The sequence below is a fragment of the Thalassophryne amazonica genome, chromosome 13, assembly GCF_902500255.1.
Source record: "Thalassophryne amazonica chromosome 13, fThaAma1.1, whole genome shotgun sequence".
Lineage (NCBI taxonomy): Eukaryota > Metazoa > Chordata > Actinopteri > Batrachoidiformes > Batrachoididae > Thalassophryne > Thalassophryne amazonica.
In genome coordinates, this window is record NC_047115.1 from 6445086 (window position 1) to 6456015 (window position 10930).

The following is a 10930-nucleotide window of genomic DNA, read 5'->3' on the forward strand; positions in this document are numbered from 1 at the left end:
GAAATCACAGACTACTGTCTCCTGTCTCATTTCTTCTACTGTAGGACAGCACGGGACTTTGACACCCGGCCAGGTCTTAAGTACCTGCTGATGAAGGTGTCGGGAGTTTGCGGTGCGGCTAACCTTTACCGCCAGTCTGCTATGAGCTTCAACCTGTACTTTCAGGCCCTGCTGTGTGCCACGCTGAGCCAGGCCGACACCATGACTGCACAACAGGTAGCAAATGCAGTTTTTTGTTTTCAGTGTGAGCAAACAAACCAACAAATGAGGAACCATGACATGCAAAAAGACTTTATTTAAACATTACCACATAGTCAGCGTGAAGCACTTTCTGTCTCGGTTTAGCATCTGCACAGGTCTGCTCTTCCTCTGAGGTCGTTGTCATTTCATTGGAAACTCAAAGGGCCTGATTTGCTAAAACTTTGCATTTATTGCAAACACATTGCACATGCAAAAAAAAAAAAACCCGCCAAGCTGATTTACTGACAGTGCACACCAATGATTGCATCAGTGAAATTTAAAATGTGCAAAAAAATTGTGTGGATTTGTCTGTTTTGTGCATTTCTCATTATGAGTATGTAATTTGGTCGTTTGTTCACCCAAGTGCGTAAAAATTGTAGGAGGGAACATGCAAATCAGTGAAGTTTGCACACATAAAATGATGGGTGTGCGCCATGGGGTGATTTATGTTGTGATGTGCCACTAAATAAATAAATTGATTTAAATGATCAAAATCAAAAGGAAATTTAGTGAGTACTACTAGCATCTGTGGTTTGTGTGTTGTAAACGTTGGGCATATTTAACCCCTTAACGCCCGAATTTATATAGCTGTATATAAAAAAATGTTTTGTGTGTGTTTTTGCCTTTAAGTAGATGGTAAATAATGTTGAGATTATTAATTTCACTTTTGCACAAAAACTAGATAGTAATATTGGGTATTCTGGTAATGACTTTATGTTATAATGTTATAATAATAATGATGGTATGTTGCAAATTTGCGACAACGGGCATACAGGTCAATTTGGTAAGTTGCATATTTGAGTCAGAGATTGTAGCATATATGCAGCGATGGGCGTTAAGGGGTTAAAGAGTTAAGGGTTTACTTTGTGCTTGCTTTTTTAAGGTAAATGTCTCCATGTGAAACGAGTGGACCACACACAGCCGCAGATATGACTGTGTGGGACATCACAGCTATGCGCTTGAACCTGCTCATGTGCTAGCTATTACAAAAAAAATAATTAATTAAAAAACTCTCCTATTTCCATCCAAGCTATTTAAGCAAACTAGTGAATAATTATGCTGCATTCTGCCAGTAGAAGACAGACAACTGTGCCCATTCCTGCGTTATGTGAGATGTTATGAAGAATGTTGTAATATCAACTCATTTTTACACTTCATTCCATAAACATTTTGTCCACAAAACGTTAGTACAGAAATATTCCTTGTGTAAAAACAGGAAATCAGTAAAGCAGCAAGTTTGAGAAGTTGCATCCAGTCAGAGATTATTTGAAATTTTCATGAATAAATGGACAAACCACTAAGATTAAAAAAGGAAAAAATGGAACATTTGTGATGTCATAATTAAAGAATAAATAATAATAATGTAGTAACAACAAGCCGCTGATCAGTGATGAAGACTCGCTCTCTGGTCTGGTTTTGTGATCAGGTGAAGAGGATCCTTTTTGAGGAAGAGGACGGAAGCTCGGACTCCTCCCATCCGTGTTCTGCCTCTTCAGAGGATGAAGATATCTTTGAAGAAACGGCACAGGTGTTGTAGATTTGTGTCACATAGGTCACCTGAATCCACTCATCGGCCTCTGATCTTTGTGTCACCTCTTGAGGGGGCGGAGTTTATATCATCACCACTGAGTCAGTTTGTGTGTGGAAAGTGCTGCAGGGATTCCAACCAGACTGTGTGGACAGGTCATGTTGTTTTCATGTATTGTGGTGTAGAATTTACTTCACTTTTTTTTTTTTTTTTTTAAAGTCTGGCTTTATGACATCACAAGGCTCTGTAATCTCAGTGGGTTGTGTAATCTGCATGAAAAAAATGTTGCGTGCTGTCTGAACACAAACTGTCCCCAACTTGTTTGTGATTTGATATTTGTGGTAAATCCACATTATGACCACACACACACACACACACAACCCAAGCGGAGGGGGAAAAAAAATTCATAGTCACTTTCTCTTCATAGTCCTGCAAGAAGGTGTTGCGACTGAAAAGATAAATCATCTTATTCTTCCTGTCCGTCTCCTCCACCAGGTCAGTCCTCCTTGTGGACGGGATAAACGGCATCAGTGGCGCGCTCCGAACCCGTTGCTCAGTGTGCAGCCTTTAGGCAGCGCCGACTGGGCGTGGCTGGTGAAACGACTCTACAAGCTATGCATGGACCTGTGCAACAGCTACATCCAGATGCACCTGGACCTGGAGAGCACGCTGGAGGAGACGCCGCTGCTGAGAGGAGGCGCGGCAGGAGGAGATCACCTGTTCTTCCTGCCTCTCTTCCAGTCTGAGACTTCCACTCCCACATCGGTGAGCGGGCTTTCAGCAAGGGGGACGCCCTCAGAAGAAGGCGGTTCCAGGTGTCAGGTGGCAGACACGACTGCAGCTTCACCAGGAGACGCGCCCACACCCAGCCCGGGGTTCAGGTCTGCGTTTCAGAACGTTTCACGTGCAGTCATGTTATCACAACTAAAGGCGTGTGGGCAAACCTAATAAAAGCTGATCAGTGCCTTTGATCTTGATATTATTTCTTGCTCCCATAACTAATCGAGAGTGCCAAAATGATAACCAAATCATGCAGAGAGTGACCTCAAGAGTCACAGGGTTAAAGGTTCAATATGTGGAGAGTCGATCAAGATTTTCATTAAAAAAGAGTAAAAATTGTCTAAACATAATCAAAAAGTACAAATTTGACAAGCAGTCAAATCTCTTATCATTTTGTTTCGCCGCAGCTCCTCCAGCAGCCTGCCGCACCACTTCCGGACCGGAGAAGAGAGGAGGGACTCGGGCATGTCGGGAAGCTCTGTGGGAGGAAGCGCCGGACAGGGCAGGAGGAAGGAATGGTGGGAAACTGCCGGGAACAAACTGTACACCATCGCCACGGACAAAACCATCAACAAGCTGATGATGGAGTACAAACGCAGGAAGCAGCAGCAGCAGCCATCGCAGCAGAGCCACATCAACCTCTTCATGAAGGAGCAGGGCGAGAGGAGGGGCCCCGTGGAGCCGCAGAGGCCCCCCCAGAGGCCCCAGCAACTCGTGGACCATCACGGGCCCCCGCTCAGGCACTCTGTCAGCGCCGGGCCCGAGATCCTGAGGCAGGAGAAGAGGCCGCGGTCGGGATCCACCGTCAGCTCTCAGAGCATCTCACTGAGGGATGCCGAGGCTCAGATCCAGGTAGACCGGCAGGAACCTCAGGGTTCACCCTCAACGGGGGGTTAAACTGGGACAAAAATATGGGAAGTTCACATGGAGGGTATACGAGAAGAAGAATAACTTCTGTTTGCTAACTAGTGCTAGCTAGAGTGAGTGCAAATATATGCGACACTGATTGGATGACGATCACATGATCAAGGCCGATTGAAGGTGGTGATTACGAGGCAGGTTGACCTAGATTTCTTAGGTTTACTCCGTCCTGAAGAGTTTCATTTTCTTTTTTACTTTACTTGCAGAAAGTGAGACAAACGTCCGTTGCACTGATCAATCTTGAAACTTTTAAGAGTTTTCAGATTCCTAATGTGACCAGGATCAAGGACCAGTTCTAACTTGTAACCATTCTAATTTATTTTGGAATCTGTTGGTCAAGTTTATAATTGATCTTAAATTGGTCATCTGTAAATCTTGATTTTTGCAGTTTGTTTGTCTTGGTATCGTGTGCCTTAGTCTTGATTTTTTTTTTTTTTTTTTTTTTGTACTCATTAGTCTTGATTTTTGTAACTGCTTAGTCTTTTTTATCAGTTTTGATTTTAAAAATCTGTTGTATTCATTTAATGATTATTTTTTTTAAATCCATTAGTATTGATTTTTTTTAATCTGTTAGCATTGATTTATTTTAATCTTCGTATTTTTTAACTAGTCTTGATTTTTGTAATTGTATAGTCTTGATTTTTTTTAATCCTTTAGTCTTGATTTTAAAAAAATCCTTTAGTCTTGATTTTGTAATCAAGCAGTCTTGTTAAAAAAAATCCATTGTAGTTGTTAGAAAAACCTGAATTAACTTCTTAAACCTTAAATAAACACAAGAGACTCAGGTAAGGTGAGCCATGGCATCCAATTGTTTGTAGAATTTTGTAAGCAAAAGAAGTTTAAAATTTGGTTTGCAGACCAAAAGTAAGACAAAATATAAAATTCCGTATCATCATAGTAGAGAAGCTTGAATCTTCGACTGGACTGGGTTACTTGACGCGAGGACGTTTCGCTTCAAATCGCAAAAGCTTCCTCAGCTAAAATTCTTGCTCTGGTGGTCTGACTTCTGTCTTGACTCTTGTAGAGAAGAATAATCAAGAAGTCACAAAAGCTGGAGTTTTAAACCTAACCAGACCCCTCCTACCAAGAGGCCGACTGCTATAGGCTAGTGACTAAACAGTAGCTCTAATTAGCAACTATTGTGCTCTAGTTAGCACCCTCCTAATGACAGGGCAGCTGTCCCTCCTAATGATGGGATGGACCCTCTCCTGATGGCTCCCTTGATGACTCTGCTGATGACGTGAATGACTCATTACCATGAACAAAAGACTGAACTGCTTTGACCTGAGTACCCCATTGTAAACAGGGGATAAAGCGTGTCTCAGACCCCCTTCCCGGTTAAGGCTGGGTTTCAAATGTTTCACAAAGAATGCCTCCTTGACCCCTTTCTCAAACCATTTCTTCTCTCTGGCTAATATTTTAACTTCCTTGTCCTCAAACGTGTGGTTAGTGTCTTTAAGGTGGAGATGAACTGCAGACTGAGGTCCACTGGCGACCTCTCTGCAGTGCTGGTATAGCCTTTTGTGTAAAGGTTGCTTAGTCTCACCTATGTAGTGTTCGTTACAGTTTTCCTGACATCTGATAGAATACACTACATTGCTCTGTTTGTAACTAGGGATCCTGTCCTTAGGGTGAACTAATTTCTGTCTCAAGGTGTTAACTGGTTTAAAGTATACTGGGATTTTGTGCTGTCTGAAGATCCTCTGTAGTTTTTTCCCCGACTCCTGCTCAGTGATGCCGGTAACGCGTTACTTACTTACTTAGTAACGCGTTACTCTAATCTGACCACTTTTTTTTAATAACGAGTAATCTAACGCATTAATCTTTCCAAATCAGTAATCAGATTAAAGTTACTTCTCCATGTCACTGTGCGTTACTATTATTTTTCATTGTGGGTCGATAGCAGCATTAAACTTGGTCCGTGGGCAGGAGGTCGGGGTTCGACTGAACTGCCCACTTCTAGCGAACTGTGAGCTTTTCATCCGTGTTTTTTTGCAGCTGCTCGACTTGTCCTCACCTCTTAAAGCACAGTGATCAGCACACCTGCACTGAGCTTTACAAAGACATTTTTATACTGTTTTTCCTCCTTTATTTAGAATTGTGAGCTGAGCCACTCTGTATCTGGTCGTTAAAAACAGCTGATCCTCCGCGACGCGTCAACAACTAACACTTTTTTCCACTCAAATGCACCTAAACACTCTTTCTGAGGAGCACATGATGTGAAAACGCAATAAAACTTTCTTACCTGTAAATCTGGTCATGTTTTCTGCATAAATAAATGTTATCCATTCTTTGTGCTCAAACGCCAAAGCAGGGGCGAATCCAGATGGGATGGGGGCGTGGGGCAGGGATGTGCCCCCCACAACACCCCTAGATTAAAGGTCCAGTTTTGAAGCCGTTTTTGCAAGTTTTACTGTTACAGTGCTGTCAACAGTTAAATATGAGGTCAAGAAAGACGTCTTTATTTTACTTTTTATAAAACAAGTATTTATTTTCATTGAAGTCAAGAAAGGGTGACTATAAAGTGAGTTTTGGCAAAACAGGTATCATTGTCATGTTGAGGTGGCAGAGGGTTGTTTTTGGCAGCTGGGAAAAGTAACTAAAAAGTAACTAGTAATCTAACTTAGTTACTTTTACAATTGAGTAATCAGTAAAGTAACTAAGTTACTTTTTCAAGGAGTAATCAGTAATCAGTAATTGGATTACTTTTTCAAAGTAACTGTGGCAACACTGCTCCTGCTAAATAAGGGAGAGACACTCCTCTTCTTCTTGTCTCCGTCTCCTGTCTATCTGGTCTCTTTGACCAGTCTCTTTGACCAGTCTTTGACCTGTCTATCTGGTCTCTCTGGACAGGAGGTTACTGCAAGTTATACTAATAAGATCACAGAATTATTAGATCAAATAAACATCCCAACAGTAAACATTTCATCTTGATTTAAAAAAATTAACAATAATCCATTAGTATTGATTTTTTTTTTTTTTTTACTCTGTTATTCGTGATTGATCTTTTTCTCATTGTTGACCTGTTTTGATCGTCTTTCTCCCCCTGCAGGCGTGGACCAACATGGTCTTGACTCTCCTCAACCAGGTCCTCATCCTGTCTGACTCTGCCTTCCTGGGGCTCCAGCCGGCACTCTACCCCTGCCTCAGCCAGCTGTCCTGTCATGTGACTGATGCACGAGTCCGCCAGGCATTGCGCGAGTGGCTGGGCCGCATTGGCAGACTTTATGACATCATCGTGTGATGCTGCAGCGAGGAGAAACGCGCGCTTTGGATGAAGGAGGGGCGTGGCTCGTCTGTGACAGACGTGAGCAGATGCAGAGTTTGATCGTGAAGTCGATTCGTGTCACGGCGCCGCAGTGTGGCGACTTGACTGAACAGAGATTATTTTGAGCACTGTGACCTCATCGTGTGTCGCCACGAGAGATTGGTGATTGATTGGAGACACATTGATATGCAGTCTGATTGGCTGATGAGATTTGGAACAAAATTCACATCATGTAGAATGTGTTTAAGAAGAATGAAGTCTTTAAGGAGATTATGAAGGATTATGGGTATAATGTAAATAATCTGATTGTGCGAAGTGTGTTGAAAGATTGTACGAAATAAGTTCTGACGTCATTAACACAAGCGGTTGTTGTTTTATCACAGCAACAAACTTTAAAATATTATTTATTATAATATTGTAATTTTATTTTATGGCCCTTAAAATGCCTGAGTGGTTTTGCAATCTGATCACTCAGTGACTCCTTCACTCCTTTGACCCCCAACAAAAATGTAAAGTTCAAACCAAGTGGTAACGTGAAAACAAAGAAGAAATATCAGCGTTATTTTCTGCAAGACAATGATTGTTTTCTGAAAGCTTTCAGTTATGAGTTTATTTTAGTAGTTCAAAAATAAATTCCGAAAAATGCCACTTTAAATTTGAACATAAACAGTTAATATGAGAATTTATTAAAATGTCACTTATTAGTAAGAAGTGCCTCTTGCAACTTCTCAGAACCCAAGAAGAGATTTTCAGATTAAATAATTTGTCTTAAGTCCAAAGATGATCACATTTGGAATGAAACACTTAAAGGATAAATACAGGCGTGTGTGTGTGTGTGTGTGTGTGTGTGTGTGTGTGTGTGTGTGTGTGTGTGTGTGTGTGTGTGTGTGTGTGTGTGTGTGTGTGTGTGTGTGTGTGTGTGTGTGTGACATACAGTAGTGTTCAGAATAATAGTAGTGCTATGTGACTAAAAAGATTAGTCCAGGTTTTGAGTATATTTCTTATTGTTACATGGGAAACAAGGTACCAGTAGATTCAGTAGATTCTCACAAATCCAACAAGACCAAGCATTCATGATATGCACACTCTTAAGGCTATGAAATTGGGCTATTAGTAAAAAAAAAAAAAAGTACAAAAGGGGGTGTTCACAATAATAGTAGCATCTGCTGTTGACGCTACAAACTCAAAACTATTATGTTCAAACTGCTTTTTTAGCAATCCTGTGAATCACTAAACTAGTATTTAGTTGTATAACCACAGTTTTTCATGATTTCTTCACATCTGCGAGGCATTAATTTTGTTGGTTTGGAACCAAGATTTTGCTCATTTACTAGTGTGCTTGGGGTCATTGTCATGCCCATATCATGATGCTTGCACCACCATGCTTCACTGTCTTCACTGTGAACTGTGGCTTGAATTCAGAGTTTGGGGGTCGTCTCACAAACTGTCTGCGGCCCTTGGACCCAAAAAGAACAATTTTACTCTCATCAGTCCACAAAATATTCCGCCATTTCTCTTTAGGCCAGTTGATGTGTTCTTTGGCAAATTGTAACCTCTTCTGCACATGTCTTTTATTAACAGAGAGACTTTGTGGGGGATTCTTGCAAATAAATTAGCTTCACACAGGCGTCTTCTAACTGTCACAGCACTTACAGGTAACTCCAGACTGTCTTTGATCATCCTGGAGCTGATCTATGGGTGAGCCTTTGCCATTCTGGTTATTCTTCTATCCATTTTAATGGTTGTTTTCCGTTTTCTTCCACGAGTCTGTTTTTTTTTTTTTTTTTGTCCATTTTAAAGCATTGGAGATCATTGTAGATGAACAGCCTATAATTTTTTTGCACCTGCGTATACGTTTTCCCCTCTCCAATCAACTTTTTAATCAAACTACGCTGTTCTTCTGAACAATGTCTTGAACGTCCCATTTTCCTCAGGCTTTCAAAGAGAAAAGCATGTTCAACAGGTGCTTGCTTCATCCTTAAATAGGGGACACCTGATTCACACCTGTTTGTTCCACAAAATTGACGAACTCACCGACTGAATGCCACACTACTATTATTGTGAACACCCCCTTTTCTACTTTGTTTTTTTTTACTAATAGCCCAATTTCATAGCCTTAAGAGTGTGCATATCATGAATGCTTGGTCTTGTTGGATTTGTGAGAATCTACTGAATCTACTGGTACCTTGTTTCCCATGTAACAATAAGAAATACAACCCCTGGCAAAAATTACGGAATCACCGGCCTCGGAGGATGTTCATTCAGTTGTTTAATTTTGTAGAAAAAAAGCAGATCACAGACATGACACAAAACTAAAGTGGCTTTAAGAAACACTATAAGAAATCAGGGGAAAAAAATTGTGGCAGTCAGTAACGGTTACTTTTTTAGACCAAGCAGAGGGAAAAAAAATATGGACTCACTCAATTCTGAGGAAAAAATGATGGAATCATGAAAAACAAAAGAACGCTCCAACACATCACTAGTATTTTGTTGCACCACCTCTGGCTTTTATAACAGCTTGCAGTCTCTGAGGAATGGACTTAATGAGTGACAAACAGTACTCTTCATCAATCTGGCTCCAACTTTCTCTGATTGCTGTTGCCAGATCAGCTTTGCAGGTTGGAGCCTTGTCATGGACCATTTTCTTCAACTTTCACCAAAGATTTTCAATTGGATTAAGATCCGGACTATTTGCAAGCCATGACATTGACCCTATGTGTCTTTTTGCAAGGAATGTTTTCACAGTTTTTGCTCTATGGCAAGATGCATTATCATCTTGAAAAAATAATTTCATCATCCCCAAACATCCTTTCAATTGATGGGATAAGAAAAGTGTCCAAAATATCAACGTAAAGTTGTGCATTTATTGATGATGTAATGACAGCCATCTCCCCAGTGCCTTTACCTGACATGCAGCCCCATATCATCAATGACTGTGGAAATGTACATGTTCTCTTCAGGCAGTCATCTTTATAAATCTCATTGGAACGGCACCAAACAAAAGTTCCAGCATCATCATCTTGCCCAATGCAGATTCGAGATTCATCACTGAATATGACTTTCATCCAGTCATCCACAGTCCATGATTGCTTTTCCTTAGCCCATTGTAACCTTGTTTTTTTCTGTTTAGGTGTTAATGATGGCTTTCCTTTAGCTTTTCTGTATGTAAATCCCATTTTCTTTAGGCGGTTTCTTACAGTTCGGTCACAGACGTTGACTCCAGTTTCCTCCCATTCGTTCCTCATTTGTTTTGTGTGTTTTCGATTTTTGAGACATATTGCTTTAAGTTTTCTGTCTTGACGCTTTGATGTCTTCCTTGGTCTACCAGTATGTTTGCCTTTAACAACCTTCCCATGTTGTTTGTATTTGGTCCAGAGTTTAGACACAGCTGACTGTGAACAACCAACATCTTTTGCAACATTGCGTGATGATTTACCCTCTTTTAAGAGTTTGATAATCCTCTCCTTTGTTTCAATTGACATCTCTCGTGTTAGAGCCATGATTCATGTCAGTCCACTTGGTGCAACAGCTCTCCAAGGTGTGATCACTCCTTAGATGCAGACTAACAAGCAGATCTGATTTGATGCAGGTGTTAGTTTTGGGGATGAAAATTTACAGGGTGATTCCATAATTTATTCCTCAGAATTGAGTGAGTCCATATTTTTTCCCTCTGCTTGGTCTAAAAAAGTAACCGTTACTGACTGCCACAATTTTTTTTCCCTGATTTCTTATAGTGTTTCTTAAAGCCAGAAAGTTGCCATTTGAAATGACTTTAGTTTTGTGTCATGTCTGTGATCTGCTTTTTTTCTACAAAATTAAACAACTGAATGAACATCCTCCGAGGCCGGTGATTCCATAATTATTGCCAGGGGTTGTATACTCAAAACCTGGATTAATCTTTTTAGTCACATAGCACTACTATTATTCTGAATGCTACTGTGTGTGTGTGTGTGTGTGTGTGTGTGTGTGTGTGTGTGTGTGTGTGTGTGTGTGTGTGTGTGTGTGTGTGTGTGTGTGTGTGTGTGTCTATACATGCATGTATATGCAAATTTTCATATGTGTATACATTGTGTGTACAATACATATTTGCTTTGTCGCTGGCAGCTGTTTTCGAAAACCATTTACCATATTTTCCAGTATATAGGCTGCTGGGGTTTTTTCGAGTTTAGGGTTTCCTGTGAATTATATACCAA

At 40.7% G+C, this 10930-nt stretch overlaps 1 protein-coding gene across 3 annotated transcripts in view; it reads left to right on the forward strand.

Moving 5' to 3' along the window:
- Positions 1 to 7506, forward strand: part of arfgef3 (ARFGEF family member 3) — a 104453-nt gene extending 96947 nt beyond the window's left edge. For all 3 annotated transcript variants that reach the window (XM_034184639.1, XM_034184641.1, XM_034184640.1), the window contains 5 exons: positions 45 to 216; positions 1667 to 1768; positions 2264 to 2649; positions 2956 to 3400; positions 6522 to 7506. In XM_034184639.1, coding sequence (XP_034040530.1) covers positions 45 to 216; positions 1667 to 1768; positions 2264 to 2649; positions 2956 to 3400; positions 6522 to 6713 — 1297 coding nt within the window. In that variant the 3' untranslated portion in view covers positions 6714 to 7506. The remainder of the gene's footprint in view (positions 1 to 44; positions 217 to 1666; positions 1769 to 2263; positions 2650 to 2955; positions 3401 to 6521) is intronic.
- The last annotated feature ends 3424 nt before the right edge of the window (positions 7507 to 10930 follow it).